General features: G+C 46.8%; 2 protein-coding genes across 3 annotated transcripts in view; one reads left to right on the top strand and one right to left on the bottom strand.

Moving 5' to 3' along the window:
* LOC146067135 (pepsin A-like) overlaps positions 1-16,727 on the bottom strand; it is a 231,818-nt gene extending 215,091 nt beyond the window's left edge. The window contains exons 1-2 of one of the 2 annotated variants that reach the window (XM_083179162.1): positions 14,591-16,727; positions 11,772-11,884 (exon numbers count right to left, since the gene is read on the bottom strand). In XM_083179162.1, coding sequence (XP_083035288.1) covers positions 11,772-11,797 — 26 coding nt within the window. In that variant the 5' untranslated portion in view covers positions 11,798-11,884; positions 14,591-16,727. Of the gene's footprint in view, positions 1-11,771; positions 12,125-14,590 lie in introns of those variants that run through there. The other variant, XM_083179171.1, reaches the window with a different exon arrangement.
* Positions 1-18,648, top strand: part of LOC146066978 (uncharacterized) — an 82,981-nt gene extending 64,333 nt beyond the window's left edge. Inside the window, exons 3-5 of the mRNA XM_083179153.1 lie at positions 291-400; positions 4,297-4,388; positions 17,516-18,648. Of these exons, the coding sequence (XP_083035279.1) occupies positions 291-400; positions 4,297-4,388; positions 17,516-18,633 (1,320 nt within the window). The 3' untranslated portion in view covers positions 18,634-18,648. The remainder of the gene's footprint in view (positions 1-290; positions 401-4,296; positions 4,389-17,515) is intronic.
* Positions 18,649-22,655: the final 4,007 nt, after the last annotated feature.

Genomic DNA, 22,655 nt, shown 5'->3' with positions numbered 1-22,655 from the left:
GCAGAGGCTGGAGATAACCATGTATGGGATATATAGTAATGCCATCGCACCCTTGTCTATCAGTACTGCACACAACCACACTGCATACAGTATGTTCAATGTCACACAGCAGAGGCTGGGGATGACCATGTTTGAGATATACAAAAGTAATGCCATTGCACCCTTGTCTATCATTAGTGCACACAACCACACTGCATATAGTATGTTCAGTGTCACACAGCAGAGGCTGGAGATAACCATGTATGGGATATATAGTAATGCCATCGCACCCTTGTCTATCATTACTGCAGATGGTCTGGGCTGACACAGAACGCGTTGGCTGTGGTAAGAAATTATGTGAAAAGGTTGAAGGATTTGAAGAAGGGAACATGCATCTTCTGGTCTGTAACTACGAACCACCGTAAGTCCATCCTGCCCTCCATAGTCCTCACAATGTCCTCCACTGATCTGCTTACACAGAGGCTGAGACAGGGATGAGGGTGGGCCTGTATGTGAATACAAGATTATGGCATTGCAGGCTATGCAAATCACCCAGGAATGGGAACAGCCATGTTCCCACATAGTATAGGCTGATATAAGTGCACACTAGTAATGATAGTATCTGCATATACAGTATGGTAAGGAGCCACCTTAGTGAGATCATTGTACATATAACACCAGGTATAGAGTCACCTTAGTGGGATCATTGTACATATAACACCAGGTATAGAGTCACCTTAGTGGGATCACTGTACATATAACACCAGGTATAGAGCCACCTTAGTGGGATCACTGTACATATAACACCAGGTATAGAGTCACCTTAGTGGGATCATTGTACATATAACACCAGGTATAGAGTCACCTTAGTGGGATCATTGTACATATAACACCAGGTATAGAGTCACCTTAGTGGGATCATTGTACATATAACACCAGGTATAGAGTCACCTTAGTGGGATCATTGTACATATAACACCAGGTATAGAGTCACCTTAGTGGGATCATTGTACATATAACACCAGGTATAGAGTCACCTTAGTGGGATCATTGTGCATATAACACCAGGTATAGAGTCACCTTAGTGGGATCATTGTACATATAACACCAGGTATAGAGTCACCTTAGTGGGATCATTGTACATATAACACCAGGTATAGAGTCACCTTAGTGGGATCACTGTACACATAACACCAGGTATAGAGCCACCTTAGTGGGATCATTGTCTGGATCTCACCTTCAGGTGAAGTTCCTCAACCTTCATGGATGTTTTGGCTCCCTTGACACTGTCCTATTCTTGATACTCTTTCTTTGGTTCCTTATCTTCCATCTCTCTGGAGAGGTATATGGAGATTACCCTTGGGGTATTACCATAATAGTTTTTATACCCCTCTCTTCTTCATTGACAATCCCCAACTGAGCAGACTCATCAGCCAGGATCATAAACCTTATGGTTTTGAACATTGGGGCCTGTTGTGGCAACCCTTCACCTGTAAAATGTTTTGAGATGGAGCTTTACAAAATGATCATTCAGCTATAAGGTCCTCATATCCCAGCTCAGTATAGAGAAAACACTGTAGGTTATGTATTGTGGTCACTTCTTCCCTAGGGGGAAGAGGAGAAAATGGAAATATCTGGATGGAATGCACGGTCAATGTAACCAAGTTACGAGTAAACACCAGGGCAGTGGGTTGTTTTGGGTAACAGTCCTCATTAACCAAAGCACGGTTTTGGCCTTGGAGGACATCAGTGGTGATCATTCCCTAGTTCAGGTTCAATGATCCCCGCAGAACCAGCACCTCGGTTGTCAAGAGTATAATTATGGAACATCTGAAGAACACGAGTGGACCCTCCTTCCAATCAACCTTAGTGACCATGGTGGTGAGAGCTCCTGAGCTCCACGAGGTGATCATAGAGCAAGTCTGGCCAGACATACTGGCAACTGATTTACAGGCCAGGTCTTTGGTATTAAAGGATATGCCCAACAGAGTTGCAGTGATCGGAAGGAAATTTGGAAATTGCAACTGGTGGAACCATTCGGGGTCCTCTTGGGGGGGATCTGCAGATGAGCCAGGTACAGGTCCCAATAAAGACATGGATTGGTCACTGGTGCCAAGACGATTTTCACTACAGGACTTTACCTGGGACTAAGTTAATAATTCCACCCTGGAACAAGCCTTTAAGGTGGGGACCTAGATAAATAGGTTGTCCCATTAGGGGGGAAGGTGCTACTTTGTGATTGAGAATGATTGCCAGTATACAGCAAGCACTGGACAGGAGAGAGCGGGGGAACAGCTGTAGTCCATGTTCCACTGGATTTAAAAGCAGCACATACACATGTATTGGAGGGGCACCTGGGAGAGAATGAAACTCAGGAGAGGGCCCTGTTCTGGTTTCATTGGCCAGGGTGCACATTGACATGAAAAAATAATGCCAGCTTTGCCCTGTCTGCCAGCCATCCTCCACTAAAAAGCTGGGCCTCTTGTTTCATTGACATCAGTACCAATTGGTGTAGATGTGGTTGAACTCCTAGAAAAGACACCTTGAGGCCACCAGTGAGTCCTGTTGCTTCTAGATAACACTACACGCTATCCAGAAGCAATGATCAGGGTACGCCATTTATCTCCAGCATAACATGATGGGTACTCGATGACTCACCAACGGTCAGGATTACGACAGTCGTTTCCCAACTGTCAGGAGCCCAACAGTCGGAATCTCGACTTACACAGGATATTTTCCCTCATGGGGGTCCACGACCCCCATAGAGGGAGAACAGAATAATTGGAGGGAAGAGCGGGGTCCTGACAGCTGGGATTCCGATATCGGAGAAATGACCATCAGAATCCCGACTGTCAGTAATACCATACCCAATGTGAGATATCAGCCACTAGGAACGGATCCCTCCGCCCTTCTGCTTACTACCCACAACTGGTCAGACGAGCGGAGAGGTATAAGTGCCAAAGTTGCTGTGAGAGATCCTCAATATATCCACTAAAAATGCCAGCGCCAATCACAGCGACTGTTATTTTAGTATAAAGAAATACAAATCCAACCAAGTCAACTCATTTGAGTATTTTGAACCCAAGATAACAACAGTCGCTGTGAGCGGCGCTAACATGTCTTGCTGACCTCTCATAGCAACATTGATCCGCAAAGAGTTAATCAGAGCCCCTAAGAATCTGATCAGGTAGGGAGCATCGCAGGAAAGGAAGGATTGGGGCAACCTTCTTACCTAATCTGGACTGAACTACTGTATGGGAGACATCCCTGGGGCATTCAGAATCTGCAGAAGGAGGGTTAGGAACAAGGGCTCCAGAGAACCAGACCTGATACAATTTGTTTCCTAAATGTCTGAGAGCTTGGGGAAATTAGCCCTTTGTGCACCAATACCCAGAAGCAAAGTGATGCCACTGCTGCGATAACCCAGTCCTTCTGTCCCGGGGATAAGGCCATGGTTCTGGTGCCAACCTAAGAGGGTAAGCTCTTCGCTCATTGGCAATTTCTATGAGGTGTTAGAAGTGGTTGGCCCTGTGAACTATAAAGAACTGGCAGACTGGGAGGAGGGGGGAGCAGATTTGGCATGTAAATATATAGAAATCATGGCACGATTAGGACTTGAGGTTTAGGGTCTGATTCAGGACTCGTAGCAGGAGTGCGGAAGTCTTTATTCAGCGATTTGCGCACTTCTGCCTGAGAGCTACTGGCAGATTCCTGTTCTGCTCGCAGACAAGGCGGCTTACTTTACTGATGGAGCACAAGGTCCTACCCTTTGGATTGCATGGAGCAATGGCCACTTTACAGTGGGTGATGAAGAAGATACTGTAACCCCATACTGCCTATTTCATTCTACACACACTATCCTGGAATTAGCATCTTCCTAAGGCTCAGGCAGTACTTATTATCAGTTCCTTGTACAGTGCAGCAGGTTCCCTTGTGCGTTACAATGGGAAATAGGGATTAAAAAAACTGGGTAGTTACAGACAATCACAATGGTAGGAGGGCCCTGCTTACACGCTTACAATCTACAAGTACTGCCCTCATTGAGATCCCCAGGTTTCATGAACAAACCTGAGAAATGTGCAGCGGCCCCAGGAGAAGACAAGTACTGTATTTGGGTTGCGCAGTTGGACAGGGTCAGATGTATCCTCTGATAGGAAAGGTTGAGGCAGTCAGAAATTGGCCGAGTTGCAGTTAAGAACCTTTAGCAAATTAGACTTCATCATGACAACAGCTTTGGTTCATGTACTGTATATATAAGTATTGGTCCCACTGGATAACAGTCCATAGCTTTTATTTTCATTCTGCTTCTTCCTACAGGGGGAACTTTGAGGGAGAGAAGCCATATAAGCCTGGAGAACCTTGTTCCGCCTGCCAGCCATCACACACCTGCAAGGACTCGCTATGTGCCGGTATGTACAGAGATAGAGAATAAGGTGACTCCATACAGGACAGATCTTACTACAGGTGTAGAACAGCTGGTGACATCTGATAACGACAGTTATTACGTCAGTACTAGACCCGGTTCTATCGTCTGTTTCACTGTCAGAGGTGTAGAACAACTGAGGACATCTGATAACCCACATTTATTACATCAGTACTAGACCCGGTCCTATCTTCTGTCCCACCATCAGAGGTGTAGAACAGGTGGTGGCATCTGATAACCACAGTTATTACATCAGTACTAGACCCAGTCATATCTTCTGTCCCAACGTCAGAGGTGTAGAACAGCAGGTGACATCTGATAACCACAGTTATTACGTCAGTACTAGATCCGGTCCTAGCTTCTGTCCCACTGTCAGAGGTGTAGAACAGCAGGTGACATCTGATAACCACAGTTATTACGTCAGTTCTAGACTCTGACCTATCTTCTGTCCCACCATCAGAGGTGCAGAACAGCTAGTGGTAACCACACTTATTACGTCAGTTCTAGACTCTGACCTATCTTCTGTCCCACCGTCAGAGGTGTAGAACAACTGGTGGCATCTGATAACCACAGTTATTACATCAGTTCTAGACCCAGTCCTATCTTCTGTCCCACCGTCAGAGGTGTAGAACAGGTGGTGGCATCTGATAACCACAGTTATTACATCAGTTCTAGACCCAGTCCTATCTTCTGTCCCACCGTCAGAGGTGTAGAACAGCTGGTGGCATCTGATAACCACAGTTATTACGTCAGTTCTAGACTCGGACCTATCTTCTGTCCCACCGTCAGAGGTGTAGAACAGGTGATGGCATCTGATAACCACAGTTATTACATCAGTACTAGACCCAGTACCAATCTTCTGCCCCACCATCCGAGGTGCAGAACACTTTCCACTTATATTGTTCAGGTTGTTTGGTTCTTCCTGCCCCCTCTAAATCCATTGGTAACATCTGTACCCGTATCTTGTGATGCAATCAAAATGTACCCTGCAGGGGCCCTACTCAGAGTGTTCCATACACTGAGTGATAGCTGGTAGTTGTGTAAATGACAATTGGTGATTTGCGAGCAGATTATGGCTTGCAGGCTGCGGCGGGGGTATATACTGTATACACATAATTATCATGAGAGCAAACATCATGAAGTGATTCATTTATTAAATCATCATGTCGGTCCCTGGTAGAACATTTATCAAGCGTTCCACCACAAAGTCTGCAAAACAATAGCGAGGTCCTGAGCTTCTCCCTGCGATCCTGTCAATCAATGCTGACAGCACTAGCACGGCGGTCACTGATGGCAAGACTGAAGTGATGGGTGACTTCACCACAAGGACAGGCAGGTCATGCCTTAGTATAAGAACAGAACTTGTAGCCACAAAGGGTTAACACGGCAGACTTGAATCAGGCCAAGGCTGAAGCTGGATCCAGGCTCGGAGAGGAAAGCAATAGATGCAGCAGGCAGCTGAATGAGAGTTTGCTCACGGGAATCCTCCGCAGCTTGGCTGGCGGCAGCAGACGGTTACGTAACTGCAGATCCCACAGCTGATGCGGATCAGTAACTGGCAGACAAAAGGTGTCAGCTACAGTAACTTGCTGTAGATGTAACACAGTAATGTGCAGCCCTGTACAAGCATACATCCCGGGAATGCACTGGCACAGGAGGGAGAACCTGAAGGGATTTATATAGGGGGCCTTGGCTCGGGATTGGCTGCAGTGGTCATGTGCAGCCAGAATGGTACCAGCCTGACTTGACACAAGATAGTGAGGCACATGTCCCAGCTCCACAATGCAAGTAATACTGGAAAACCTGTCTCCCTATTCAGACCTGATGTACTTAGGGTGGTGTGAATATCGGGCTGTGTACCGATGGCAACGGGTATCGGGCTAGCTACAGATGGCTCAGGTTACGGGCTGGGTAATGATGGTCAGGTTATTGGGCTCGATACTGATGGTACAGGTTATCAGACTTTATTCCGATGGTCAAGTTATCAGACTGGGTACAGACAGGGCCGGCGCCACCACTAGGCAGCTTCAGGCATTTGCCTAGGGTGCTAGCTAGGGTGGCCAATTTGGCCTCAAAAACGCAGGGATTTCAAACCCGGGATTGGAGTTTCCAATCCCGGGATTTCAGGATTAGACTAATGCCGGGTCTAATGCCGGGCAGCATCTGAGCGAGTGCTCAGACTCTGCCCGGCTACTCCCGTCCCGGCAGTGCGGCTCTGCGCAGCGTGACAAGGTCACAGGTCACGCTACGCAGGCCGCACAGCTGCACAGTGTGCTGCCTGCCATCCCACCCTGACGGCACCCGTCTTCAACGTGCCCACCCGCACAGGACAGTGGGATTACCACGAATACTGTGATTCCTGACATAACATCACAGTGAGGACTGTACAAAGTGGGAAGGGTAGGGAGAAGAAATGTCTCCTGCCAATCAGTAAATATTACATTAAATATGTAATCTGAGGGGAAAGGGCTCACCGTATGCTCTAACAGTTTACGCAGATACCTTTATATGGACTGTCAAGTTTGGATTATCCCATAATGATCATGGGGTTATAGTCCCAGGCTGAGACCATGGTGAGCCAGTGGTTGACACAGAGAACAGGAAGCTAGGAGGTGTTACTGTAGGTAGCCCTTGTGCGTCTGCAAATTGTTAGATGCTAGAAGAGGTCTCGTAGCAACTGCGGGGAACAGGGCTATTTTTCAGCAGGAACTTGCAGGAACTCAATTCCTGAACCTGAAATTAAATATGACATAATCAGGAACTGGGTTCCAGAACCTCTTCTGGGCCAAAATGTACTTTCCATAAAATAAGTTTTATTTTAAAGCTCTTTTTGACGGTTGCCCGCTTCCTCCAAAGTATACAAATGACCATAAATAAGCAGCACTCCATCCAAAGGAAAGTCATTGTTAATCACAGCAACGTCATCAGGCTTACAGAACACAGCAATACAATATCCTGAAATACTGTACCTCGGTGTCAGGTGCTTGGTTACACACCTGGAGTAACCTCCCGGCGCAGTCAATCACAGTGAGTGACATCATTGCACCTGTCGCAAGAGGACGCATCCTACTCGGATCATACAATGTTATAAATAAAGCTGCTACAGTATATACAACAATATAGCAGCAATAGTGAAATATAATAAGAAGTCACAATGGGGGAAATTTACTAAGAAAACTAATGCAAAAAATCGTATTAGTATTCTTAATACTAATGAATACGACTGGTGTAGTCGTATTTTCATTCGTATTCCGGAGGATAATTTACTAATCAGTATTTGACTGATTCGTATTATCCGATGGCGTAGTGATTCAGATTTTTTATGATACGAATTCATATTTTAAAATAGAAATTGGTATTGGTTTTAGCCTGCATGGATCAGTCAGATCCGTGCAGGCTGCAGTGTGAATAAAATGTAAAAATAAATTAATAATTTTAAAAGTGTGTACGTGCGCTTAGTGACCTTTTATAAGTCACACATTTGTGATTTTGATCAGCGGGGGGTTATTTTCTGATTTTTTTTCCTCATGTGTAAAATTCTAATATGTGAAATACACTTCCAAATCAAGGTGTATTTTTTTGGCGTATTTTTTTACAATTCGTATGCGTTTACGATTCGTATTCGTATTTTTTACAAATACGAATTGTTAGTAAATGACTAAAGTACGTTGTTTTCTTGTTAAAAATAGGCGTAGTCTATCGATGTCGTATTCATTTTCAAAAATATGTAATGTATACACCATGAATACAAATACTCATCACCGTATTTTCAGGATAGTAAATCCTGAAAATACGAATACACATAAAAAAATCGTATTTTGCTGTACGAATACGAATTTTTATATACGATTTTACCTTAGTAAATTTCCCCCAATACCTAATAAACAACATAAGTGATAATATGCACATAATAAAAATAGTAACAAATAAATACAAACCATAAAGCAAAATGCAATGAGAATGAGGGCTGAATTATGATGCACATCTATTACTGTATATATATAACTGAGCACAACGATCTAGCCTAGATTATAGCCAAGAGAAATACATAAGGTCAGATATATTTACTATACGAGATCAAATACTTCAAGCCCGCCACCTCGTTAAGTCCTATAGGGATCACTCTATGTAACTGCAAGATCCACCTAGCTTCTCATTTAATTAGACGCAGAGCTCGATCCCCCAAATCAATCCTCCTATACTTTAGTCAGAGACAGGAGAGCCGGCATGTCCCAGCGTGTGTAATGCTGTAACTATCTGGTGTTATTGTAACTATCTGGTGTCGACGTTCGAGAACTTAAAAAGAAACCACAATATTACACTTTAACTAAATTCATTTTCCTTTGAGGTCCCTGGAAGCCTAGTGCCTGCTCATTATAATGCCAGTAATACATACAGGGTGACATTTAATAGAATGCGAGTTTTGAAATCGCACCACATCGCCGCACATCGAATTTTTTTCTTTCGCATTTTTCCCGTGTAATTCGCATATTTAATGGGATGCGAATAAGCGGCTAAAAAGTGCGATAAAGTGCGAATAGATGCAATGTGGTGCGATATTATGACACATAAAAGTGCGATTTGTCCCGCCGGTCATGTGCTAGTTTAGGGCCAACCGGAGTGCGAATTACAAAACTGCCTCTGCATGACAAATAACCCCGTAACCAATTGGCCCACCTAAGTCCCCTCCATTATGCATCACAGCCCCTATATAAAGGGGCACTGGCGCCATTTTAATCTTTGATAGGGAGTAAGGAGATGGAGATAGAGAGGAGGTATGCTCGGCAGAGGAAGAGTGGCAGCAAGTGGTGGTGGCAGAGGGAGCAGTGGCCCACAGACAGGCAGCAGCAGCGCAAGAGGAGCCAGGGGGAGAGCAGAGGAATGCTGACACCCAGCACATTCAGAGAGAGAGGCAGCAGTGTGGCAGGCAGCATGGCCACAGCAAGGCCAGGCCCAGGCCCCGGACCCTGGAGGAGCAGGCCCAGCAGGAGGAGGTGGAGGATCCTCTTGCATCCCCATCCCATACCCTAACACAGGACCTCTTCACTACACAGTCCCAGGAGGAGCTGCAGGAGGGCCACATCTCTGACCTCGACTGGCCTGAGGTGGATAAAGAGGGAGGTGAGGAGGAGGAGGAGGCTGAGACTGGCCTGGAGGAGGAGGGGGAGAGGCCGCAGAGGAAAGCTGACACCCAGCACATTCAGAGGGAGAGGCAGCAGTGTGGCAGGCAGCATGGCCACAGCAAGGCCAGGCCCAGGCCCCGGACCCTGGAGGAGCAGGCCCAGCAGGAGGAGGTGGAGGATCCTCTTGCATCCCCATCCCATACCCTAACACAGGACCTCTTCACTACACAGTCCCAGGAGGAGCTGCAGGAGGGCCACATCTCTGACCTCGACTGGCCTGAGGTGGATGAAGAGGGAGGTGAGGAGGAGGAGGAGGCTGAGACTGGCCTGGAGGAGGAGGGGGAGAGGCCGCAGAGGAAAGCTGACACCCAGCACATTCAGAGGGAGAGGCAGCAGTGTGGCAGGCAGCATGGCCACAGCAAGGCCAGGCCCAGGCCCCGGACCCTGGAGGAGCAGGCCCAGCAGGAGGAGGTGGAGGATCCTCTTGCATCCCCATCCCATACCCTAACACAGGACCTCTTCACTACACAGTCCCAGGAGGAGCTGCAGGAGGGCCACATCTCTGACCTCGACTGGCCTGAGGTGGATGAAGAGGGAGGTGAGGAGGAGGAGGAGGCTGAGACTGGCCTGGAGGAGGAGGGGGAGAGGCCGCAGAGGAAAGCTGACACCCAGCACATTCAGAGGGAGAGGCAGCAGTGTGGCAGGCCGCATGGCCACAGCAATGCCAGGCCCAGCCCGGACCCTGGAGGAGCAGGCCCAGCAGGAGGAGGTGGAGGATCCTCTTGCATCCCCATCCCATACCCTAACACAGGACCTCTTCACTACACAGTCCCAGGAGGAGCTGCAGGAGGGCCACATCTCTGACCTCGACTGGCCTGAGGTGGATGAAGATGGAGGTGAGGAGGAGGAGGAGGCTGAGACTGGCCTGGAGGAGGAGGGGGACATGGCCACAGAGGAGCTGGAGGAGGTAGAAAGTGGCCGCACCCAAAGTGGCCAGAAGGTGCGTTTTTCTTATAAAGAAAATGCCACACTAGTCAGGGCAATTATCCCTGTATATGACAGGCTGCTTGGCAAACATAGCAACCACTGCACAGCGCAAGAGGGCCATGTGAAATGCCATAACACAGGCGGTCAACGCAGTCAGCAACCATAAACGTGTCATGTCAAGAAACGTTTCAACGACATAAAAAGGCAGCTGAAGGCCAAAATGGCCACTGAGCTGAAGCAGGCTACCCGGACACGAGGAGGAAGCCCCAAACGAGTCTCCTACACCTCCTTGAGAGAAAGTTAAAGAGGATCATCCCACCAGAGGTGCTTCCTGGCCTCCATGTGGCCGATACATATAGGCCACCAACGCCACCCAGAACAGGTAATTGTGCCCACATTTCTTCTACATCATACATTGCAATGTTTTATAACTGTAATGCTCTCTTGTAATGTTAGCATAACAGTAGTGCTGCTGTGGAACTACATATCCCAGCAAGGTCATTCTACATTAATTGCATGCTCAGAGTTAGAATTCGGTGACGATGCTGGGCCATGTAGTTCCACAACGGCTGGTTTTGGACTAAAGTTTAGCAGCGTTTGTTACAGGTTAACATTCCTGTGGGCCCAAACATAGGTGTCATGTTGGTATAGCTTAAACGCCTACGTACAGCAGATTTGCAGCCAGTTTACAGGCAAAATAAATATTTAATACATTTATAGTGTAAAAAAAACGATTGTAATAGAAGGTAGAAAATAAATATTGCCCATCACCCATGTGAGTATTTGTAGTTATTTTTAACATCATTTATTTTGCAGATTATCCATCCCGAAGTGCTACCGCACCACAGCACAACAGACCAATTGGCGGCGATCCAGAGGCTGCAGGTAATACATAAAAAAGGACACCATAACACATACAGTACACACACCCATGTCATATACACAATATCTTACATTACATTCATCTCCTGCTGCTACATACCAACAGAAATGAATGTGACACCATTACACATACAGTACACACACACCCATGTCACATACACAATATCCTACATAACATTCATCTCCTGCTGCTACATACCAACGGAAATGAATGTATTCAGACCCAGCTATCACACTTTGTAGCAATGTCAATTTTACAATAAGTCACGGGGTACATGTGTAAGTACATAATACCCATTGTCATGTGATATAACCCTCCAAACTCCTTAGTTACATCTGACTGCACATATACTGCACTAGTATGCTTCATTACTTACCAATGTATCTGTGTCCACAGGAACATCACAACTAGGGCTGCAACCCACAGAATCTTCTGAAATGAATCCGGACGAAATGGAAATCATTCTGCAGCCAGTGGAGTCCTTTACACCTGAAGAAGAAATCATCACAACATCACAGACTGCTAAGGGAACAACTGTGGTGACTCCCAGCCTCCCCCCACCTACACATTCCCCCCTCACACCAACTACCGCAGCAGAAATAGATAACTCTTTGCATCACTTTAAAAGTAAGCAGATCGAGTTTATGGCCATGCAAAGCCAACAAATTGGAAACATACAAGGGTACATCAGTAACTTGTTTCAGCAAGTAAAACAATTGACCACCAGTGTCCGTGTTTCTGTGGGCACACAAGTCCGGATGGCTGCTACCCTGGACACCCGTTTGGCAGACATTAGTAATGCCCTGCGGGAACACAATAGTCATATTGCCACCCTTACTGAAACTCTTATTGGGCATAATCAGGCCAGTATTGCACAGACCAATGCGTTAATTGCTATGCAGGGTCAAATTAACCATATGGAGCTTAAATTATTGGGGGCAGCCACATCTACTGTAAGTAGTGTCTCCAGTACACCAGTGAGTGGCTCACCCACTTCACCCCCCCGTCGGAGTGTTAGGCCCAGGGGTGGGCTGGGGTCAGGTGCCAAGGGAGGATGTGCGCGTGCTGACGCATCCAAAAAATGACCCATTTATTTACACATTTATATCGATGTTACTAATCACTTGTTATTTTTGGTTTGAAAACCATGCTAAATGTGTGGCCCACGTAAAGGAGCCGATTTATCATATACATGAGTAAAAATGTATTGACGCATACCAAGGTCTCTGTGTTTTCTTGTATGCGAGTGTTAATAGTACTTACATGGTTTAATGGTATATGTTAATGTCAGTGACGTGCGATGAGGTTAGTGGTTGGTGAGGCACTGGTTTGGTGGAGCCAGCGACGACGGGGTCCGTGGGGATAGCTGGGTCTGGTTTGCTTCTGCGCTGACAGGCAGGTGTAGGAGCTGCCATCTGCATAAGCAGCAGAGACCGGCAGAGCAGCTTCTGTCTGACAGCACATAAGCAACCCGGACCCAGCACTTACTACAGACCCAGTTGTCACTGGCTCCACCAAGTCACGGTGTCTGCCCATTGGTCTGCCCTTGGTCATACCTCTTCTACTTAAAAAAAAAAAAAAAAAAAAATGTACTAGCCTGTGTTCAGTGGCTATGCGGAACAATCATTTACAAGGGATGGGGTTGCCTTGTAAATGTCTGCCTCTTTAAAAGAACTTGTGAGTTCAGCCGGCATCCTGCACAACTACTGAACACAGGCTAGTACATTTGGCCAAAATACTTCTTTAATTTAAAAACACACAGATAAAGTGCACACTTCTATAACTTTACACACACCTCTATTACTTTACACAAACACACACAAACCCCTGTGTCACTTAACACAAACACAGCCTCCACAATTGCCACACACACACAGCACCGTTTTTCACAGATACTGCTTACCTAAGCAGCACAGACTGGCAGCAGTGAGACAGCATCAGACCGCCATGCGAGATACAGGAGACCCCGGACAGGAGAGGGTGCGGGGTGAGAGACCGAATGGAGCACAGTGTGTTGCCGGAGCCCAGATAACAGCGGGAGCTGTCGGCCTGGCTCCGCTCCGTGCCGCCGCCCCCCCCCCAATTACATTACAGGTCACGGACGAGCCATGCAACGGCTCGTCCGCCTATATAAACGGCACTTTATAGATAGAGCCTCAGTGACAGTAAGGCATGTGCTTTCTGCGTACATGAAAGCACGCCCCTGTCACTGTGGAGGCGCCACTGTCCCCAATCACATCTGCCCTCAGTGACAGGGGCGTACTTTCATGTACGCAGAAAGCACGTCCCTGTCACTGAGGCACTGCTATAGGTGCCGTATATGCACCTTTTTTAAATGGGCTTTTGCATCCTGGTGCTCGGCTCCTCCCACTGCCCGCCCCGTTTCTAATACTATACTATAGGGAGTGGGAGGCACTGCACTTGGTGCCTCCTAAACTATTAAAAATGAAAAAAGTATTATAATAATATGAAGCATATACTTATGACACATAATATGTGTCATAAGTATTTTCTTTGTATTATTTTATTATATTAATCATTAATCTGCCTCCCCTGACTGCACGTCCCTGGTTAATGTATAGGTATGGGTGTACATTGCTCTTTTGAGGATTACTTGTAAATGGAATAGGTGAACAATAGCTGTGTCATACTCATGGCCCTCCAGTTGTTGTGGTAGTACACATTCCACAATGCTCTGGCACTAATTTGATAGAATGTATTGCTTACAGTGTGTCAGGGCATGCTGGGAAGTGTATTTCCACAACACCTGGAGACCCATGATTTTTACACCACTGGTATAGAAGATGTGAATAATGGGTACTTATGTATTATCTGGGCTCCCATGTTAAATGCACCCCATTTTTTCATACCCCTACTATCCAACTACGCATGGAGTTGATTTTATATAGTGTGGCGAGCGCAGCGAGCCACCGTGCCCGAAGCGTGGCGAGCGCAGCGAGCCCCGCGAGGGGACACGGTCTCATAAGAGAAATGGGAGCCCAGATATTACATAAGTACCGAATAATGTACTTATCAGCATGAACTCAGCAAGGAAGAGATCAGCTTCACCAGCTTCGCCTGTAGGCCTCTGACTACTCCCATAAATATTGTAGCAAATATGTGTTATTTGGTATATTGTATGTTAGGACACTTACAGCAAAGGCACATGTTAGTATAAAGTGCACATGTCATTACCTGAGAAGTCGCGCCTGATGAACGCATCAGATTCCCCCTCTGTGTACCCCTCACTACCATAGGTGTGGTAGTTTCTGCTTCCTGCACGACTGCTGCATTGTAATCCTCCACATAAGATGGTTGGGAGAGGGCTATGTTGTGTAACATGCAGCAAGCCTGGACGATCATCACTACTTTTGCTGGGTGGTAAAGCAGTATTCCTGATGACCTGTCCAAACACCTGAAACGACTTTTCAGCACCCCAAAGGTGCGTTCCACAATATTGGCAACATGTGATTTGTTATAGCGGTGCTGTGCAGGGCCTTCTGGGGATCGCAGAGGTGTCATGAGCCACGTAAGACACCCATATCCTGAGTCACCTTTACAGAAAATATGCGGTCAGTGCAGTATATGGTAAGGTATGTGCATTAGGCTAATATGAGTAAGTGGGACAATAGCAATATGCATGTGAAACTGTAAAAGTAGAGGGGCTGGTTCCACCTACATTTAGCACATATCAAACTACAGTGGCACTTTAGATGTAAAACAGCATGCACATTAGTCCAGGGAACACTTACTGTTGGTAATGACTGGTTGTAACAACAGCTATCACCATATTTTAGCCACAATTAATGGCCATTGTAAAGGTAATGAGGATTTTATGGAGTTGTGGGTATATTTAACAGACTGTATGGACACTCCACAGGAGTAAAATAAATTATTATGTTTTTCCATTACACATTTTAACACGACCAATAAAGGGTAGAGATTTTAATAATTAAAAATGTACTTACCAAGTAGCCAGCCCTCTGGCATTTGTTGTTCCTGGAATCGGTCTAAGAGGGCTGAGTGCCTCAGAATATAGGCGTCATGTCAGTTCCCTGGGTAGCCTGCAACTACACTTAGTATTTTGAGGGTAGAATCACATACCACCTGCACGTTCAGGGAGTGCCGGCCACGCCTATTGACATACACGTGTCCCCTCACGTGCGGTGCCCGAAGCCCAATGTGTGTGCAATCTATAGCTCCCAGCATAGCCACCTTAAGGTCCTGCCACTCGGACTCAGAACATGGGAATCGGATGTATGTGCGCCACAACTTTTTTAAAGCAAGTAACACTTGGTTGAAATGCTTTGAGAAAGTGGCTTGTGAGACCCCCAAGGACCATGAGGTCACAGACTGAGTGGAGCCTGTGGCCAAGTAGTAGAGGGCACACATTAATTTCTGCAGCCCAGACCCGTAAGGGTCCAAATCATATCTCACCTGCTCATATACAGTAAGTCCAACAGGTTAATGCGGTTCAGCCGAAACATCCCCACAACCTGTTGATCCGAGAGGGAGTCCAGGTACAGCCAAGCACCGTACCTACGAGAAGCACGAACTCCAAACCACTCTGCAAAATATCCATGTCTAAAACCCTCACAGGTGTCCTTAATGATGTTGGGGTATTTGTAGGGGAGTTTATGAGTAAAAATGAGGACACCTGTGAGCAAATTAACCATTTGTGCACTTGACCAAAGTTAGTTCTGGGCCAATTCGCCCATCAGAACCTGGTCTGAAAAAAGTGCGATTTATAGACACCGCAAAAGTGCGATTTCCGTTTGCGCATTCTATTAAATAAACGATTTGTATACTTTTCTGTGCGAAAACATCTGGATGCGAAATAAATGTGATTTTTTTTTGCACACTTTAAAAAGTGTGAATTATCGCACAAAAAATGCGAAATACGGCCCGTTGAGCACCCTATTAAATGGACGATTTGTGGAAAACATTCGTAAAAGCCAATTTGTTTCCTATTTATCGCCAAAAATCCCAAATCGACCTCTATTAAATGTCACCCACAGTACCAATTGGAATGATGTTCTAGCAATAATACAGATGTGTCTGCTTGTATCTAGCCTCCCTGCAGGTTACACAGTCCTTTTTTTTCTAAGAAATGCATATTATTAGCAAAATGATATGAATAAAATGCAAAAGCAGCTTCTGCTGATTCAAATGATATGCAGCATGCCTATATTCTGTGTGACCCCTGCTGCATCTGTATATGAAATGCTGTAGGTTAAATGCTAGGAAACATTGCACGGGACATGGCGGCTCACTCATGCCCGGCATTTCGCGCTGGGTGGCACACTGAGGCCCAGTGGCGTAATTATAAATTTTGCCCCCCTCCCCCTGCCAAAAAGTGCCCCCCCCGGCTCCTCCCCAGCATGTGACATGATGACATCACACGCATAACGGAGAAGCTGAAGCAGGTGAGAGAAAGAGAGTCCAGCAGACACTGCTGCTTCTCTTGGCTACGATGCATCCCAGGCCACCCTAGCACGCCCATCCGTCCGCCCATCCTGTACACAGTAGCCAATAGCTGGCTCTGTGTACAGTCTATTGAATCAGTGGGGGGATTTTTCATGTCTGCCATGGCCGCACCCGCGCTGCAGTGGACTCACCTCCAATACTCAGCCAGTGGGCAGCGGTAGGCAGCAGCATGTCTGTGCGTTGAGCGGGTGCCGGTGCCCACACAGACCCCGCTGCCACTTGCTCCCCCAAGCGGCAGCTGGGGCTGCCTTACGGATCCGATACGTAATGCCGGCCGTCGGAATCCCGGCGGTCGGAATCCCGACCGGCGAAATCCCGACATGGGGGGGACGTGGATCGCCCCCCCCCCCCCCTTGCGGGCTCGCTGTGCTCGCCACGCAGCGGGCCCGGTGCCTCGCTACGCTATTTTATTCTCCCTCTATGGGTGTCGTGGACACCCACGGAGGGAGAAAGTTTCGGCATTTCGGCGGTCGGGATTCTGAATGCCGGGATCCCGACCGCCGGCAAATTGACCGCATCCCTGCCTTACAGTAGTTATGCCACTGCTGAGGCCAGATGTAGGGAACATCTGTATATCCAAAGAAACATTCGGGCAAATCAAAATGTAACAGGAGAATTTCTCTTTGTGATCAGATAAAGACATAGCGCAGAAGGAAACGGGCACAACTATCCAGGACACACTACAGCCAGAGGTGGTAACAGAGTCAACACAGTCCGAGCTGCTACCGGAGTCAACACAGTCCGAGCTGCTACCAGACTCAACACAGTCTGAGCTGGTACCAGACTCAACACAGTCTGAGCTGATACCGGAGTCAACACAGTCCGAGCTGATACCGGAGTCAACACAGTCCCAGTTGATACCAGAGTCAACACAGTCTGAGCTGATACCAGAGTCAACACAGTCCGAGCTGATACCAGAGCCAACACAGCCACAGACAGAGCCAACACAGCCACAGACGGAGCCAACACAGCCACAGACGGAGCCAACACAGCCACAGACGGAGCCAACACAGCCACAGACGGAGCCAACAAAGCCACCGACAGAGCCAATGCAGCCACAGACAGAGCCAACGCAATCTAAGCTGGCGTATGAGCCAACAAAGTCGGAGTTGGTGCCAAAGATAACCCAAACAGAGCTAATTCCAGATGTAACAGAACTGAAGTTGCCAGTGAAGCCAACGCAGATGGGGCTATTACCAGACACAACACAGTCAGAGCTGATGACAGACCCTGCTCAGGGCAAGACAGAACATTTAGAGAAGAGCTCACCACGGGACAAGATGGATAATACCTCCCCTCACAAAACCGACTCAACGGTCTCAACACAGGGAGAGGAAATCTCATTTGCCACAGTTAGCCCTCCATCATTACTCTCCAAGAGCCCAATAGGTCTTTCAGTAGATCTTCAAGCAGAACCAAAAGACGACCCACTCCAAGTGGTGACTCCGGCTCTAAACCTTGGATCAGCACAGCCACCATCTCCTCTGTCCATCACACTAAACAAAGGTCAAAAGGATCATGACAAAGGCCGACCAGAAACACAGAAGCAGCCATTGAATAATGACCCAAAGACAATCCAAAAAGTGCAGAAAGAGAAACACATAAACAAACAAAGTCCAAACTCCGTATTGTTCCCCCCAAAGAAACATCAAAGGCCAAATGTCTTGTCCAAAGCTCTGAAATGGAATCTTAAATCAGACGCCTCAGGTAAGAGCGACAGATCAGTGGAGGAACATTGGCCGGAAGTCTAGGAATAGAAGATTGGGGTAAATGATGGGAATTACTATAAGTCAATGATATTTAATAAAATGCAGAGTAGTGCCCCCAGTTTAAAGAAAGAAACTAATTTTTTATAAACTCATATTCGGTCAACGGATCGACGATGTCTAGATCGGCAATCGCGTGTTCGACCACTAATGGTCAGACATGTCTACTTAGACACCTAAAAATGGTCGGTCAATCTTTCTAGACATTGCCGATTTGCTGTGCCGTAACCTTATAAACTATGGGGTTCATTTGTCCCTATTTACCCCAACGAGGTGCTTCCACCAGTCTTCGGGAAATCCCCACTTAGCGAAGTTCTAGAGCCATTTCCATGCCCCGTGTCATTCATACGCTTATGTGGAAGTAACAGATTATGGGAAACAATCATTCCCAGCCAGCCATCGTGACGGAACATTACAGTAATGTCGGCGCCGGTGGCTGTTAGTGCCAAAATGGAACAACACTTGAAGTGCTCCTTCAGATCGCATTTAGTGACTGCTAGTGCGCAAAACTCTTTTCTTGATTTATCCCCATAGAGGTGAGGAGCAGCTTTATCCATTGGCGGCATCAGAGGTAAGGCTGCAACACAGGTCAAAATTTAAACAGGGGAGCCACACCCACTGCCAGTGTGTCAGTTTGGAATGGCATTTGGTGGCAGTGGGTGTGACTCCCCTATTTGAATTGTGAACTGTGCTGCAACCCCTCCTCTGCAGCTCTACATCCCGCCCCCCACGCATACCTCCCAACATCTGCCCAGCTTTAAGAGGGACACCCAAAATGTGGGGGGCATGGCCTAGCGGTATGGTCTATTGCAGCAATGCCACGCCTCCACTTTCACTCCTGTGGGGGCATGGGTAGCGGCTCTCTGAGCTGCTGGCTATGTCCCCAGACCATCAGGGATACTGCCAGCCCCGGGCAGGATGTGGGAACCTCCCCCCCAAAAAATGGACGTTCCCACGAAAAGCGTGACAGTTGGGACATTGAAATACAATAAAATGTAGATTGTTGCACAATATAATTAATAACAGACTCGCAGATGCTTCTTCCACCTAACTACATCCAGGATATTTATATACATTTCATCTTGTTTTTTCACCAAATATCCAGAGCGGACGTACTTTGGCAAACATGTCTACAAGCCGTACATAGTGCCGTCACATAAAGCGTTCTGTCCGTACCCGTGTCTCAGACCTGTGGTGTCTCCCCTATATCGCACAAAACATATATACCCTATGGCAGGACATGAAAAGCAATACGGCACAGCCAATAAGCCAATCACCAAGCAGCTCTGTAAACGCCATGGACATAAGAGGGGCATGTACAGCTTGTATCTGCACCAATCAGGATCAGCCAACAACATAGAAGAGAATTTAGCTGCCATAGACAACCATTGGAAGCAACGAATCAGGTAAGGGATCGATGGATCGATCAGTACAGCAGCAAATCTGGTTCCCAGGGTAAGACGGCATTTGGTACCCAGAGAGGTCCTTCAGCTGGTGCTTTGTTCTGGAGGAAACATCGTCTGTTATATCACCAACGGTGGCAACGCCATCTGCTGTGCAGGAAAGGGATGGTATTGTTCTGATTGTGACCACTGCATGCCTAATCCTCACCCTTCATCTGACTAACAGACATGCGTTACAGTGTTGGAACGTCATCATAAGTGTATTATTTCAGTGTCTATGTCGGAACCTATTGTGTAAAAATAACAATGTCTAACTCTCTCTCTACATAAAATATACTAGAGAGGGTCCTTGTAACAATGACTAACACATTTATGTGCTTTAAATGTCTAGATGATGGAATATATGCAAACCCTAGTAACAATAACTAATACGACTAACACGTCTATGTGCTTTCCATGCCTAGATGATGGCAGATATGCCATTCCTACTAATAATGACTAATAAGGCTAACCCATCTATGGGCTTTCCATGCCTAGATGACAGCAGATGTGCCAAATCCCAGTAACAATGACTAATAAGACTAACCCATATATGAGCTTCCCATGCCTAGATTATTATGCCATTCCTAGTAATAATGACTAATCAGACTAACCCATATTTGTGCTTTCCATGCCTAGATGATGGCAGATATGCCAAATACTAGTAATAATGACTAAGAAGACTAACACAACTATATGTTTTGCATGCATAGATGACAGCAAATATGCAAATCCCAGTTACAAATACTAATAAGACTAACCCATCTATGTGCATTGCAAGCCTAGATGCTGGCAGATATGCCAAAATAGTACCAATGACTAACAAGACTAACACATATATGTTTTTTGCATGCCTTTATAATGGAAAATTTGCAAATCCCGGCAACAAAGACAAGACTAAAACATCTATGTGCTTTGCATGTCTAGATGATGGCAGATGTGCCATATCCCAATACCACTGACTAACAAGACTAACATCTACTGTATGTTTTTTGCATGCCTAGATGACTGTAGATATGCAAATCCTAGAAACAATGACTAACAACACTAACCCATCTATGTGCTTTACATGCCTACATCACGGCAGATGTGCCAAATCCCAGTAACAATGACTAACCAGACTAACACATCTATGTGCTTTGCATGCCTAGATGATGGCACACATGCCAAACCCGTCACATCAGCAGTGACCAGAAAGGTGACTACAGAAAAAGCAAACACAGAAGGATCTTTCCTGATGCCCAGAGATCTGCTGTCCAGCATTGCGTCCTTCTTCTGGTCCAGATGGTTTTAGTAAGTGCTATATGAGCCCAGTGACATAACAGCAGAGAGACGTCTTACCTCGGTGTCTGGGCAGTAATAACACGAGGGGGGAGGGGGGCATTACTCAGCGGTGGCTTTTCAATGCCAATCACAACAGTTCTGGCTGCGGAGTCTGACATTGTGACATGATGCCTGGCTTTACATTTAATACTTTTTACCTTGTAAATCCATCAGGCAGAAGAACGGACGTGCTTTGGAAAAGCCACCCTGCAGTAACTAAAGGCACAGGCCTGCTTTTATTACTGAAAGACACTGTGCTACAGTATATGCTGGCCCCTTCTATTATCTATTACCAATGATTGCAGTAAGCAGCCCATGTGTGATGTGCAGGACATCAGAGGCGTATGCAGTCACTGCCCCATATGTGATGTGCAGGACATTAGGGGTGTATGCAGGCACTGCCAAATATGTGATGTATGCAGTCAGTGCCCCATGTGTGATGTGCAGGACATTAGGGGTGTATGCAGGCACTGCCCCATATGTAATGTATGCAGTCAGTGCCCCATGTGTGATGTGCAGGACATTAGGGGTGTATGCAGGCACTGACAAATATGTGATGTATGCAGTCAGTGCCCCATGTGTGATGTATGCAGTCACTGCCCCATGTGTGATGTGCAGGACATCAGAGGTGTATGCAGTCAGTGCCCCATGTGTGATGTGCAGGACATCAGAGGAGTATGCAGTCAGTGCCCCATGTGTGATGTGCAGGACATCAGAGGAGTATGCAGTCAGTGCCCCATGTGTGATGTGCAGGACATCAGAGGTGTATGCAGTCAGTGCCCCATGTGTGATGTGCAGGACATCAGAGGTGTATGCAGGCACTGTCCCATGTGTGATGTGCAGGACATCAGAGGTGTATGCAGTCAGTGCCCCATGTGTGATGTGCAGGACATCAGAGGTGTATGCAGTCAGTGCCCCATGTGTAATGCGCAAGACATCAGAGGTGTGTGCAGTCAGTGCCCCATGTGTGATGTGCAGGACATCAGAGGTGTGTGCAGTCAGTGCCCCATGTGTGATGTGCAGGACATCAGAGGTGTATGCAGTTACTGCCCCATGTGTGATGTGCAGGACATCAGAGGTGTATGCAGGCACTGCCCCATGTGTGATGCGCAGGACATCAGAGGTGTATGCAGTCAGTGCCCCATGTTTGATGCGCAGGACATCAGAGGCGTATGCAGTCAGTGCCCCATGTTTGATGCGCAGGACATCAGAGGCGTATGCAGTCAGTGCCCCATGTTTGAT

Source organism: Crinia signifera, chromosome 1, assembly GCF_055691185.1.
Source record: "Crinia signifera chromosome 1, ASM5569118v1, whole genome shotgun sequence".
NCBI lineage: Eukaryota > Metazoa > Chordata > Amphibia > Anura > Myobatrachidae > Crinia > Crinia signifera.
Note: the sequence above shows the minus strand (reverse complement) of the source record. Positions and strands in the feature narration are given on the sequence as shown.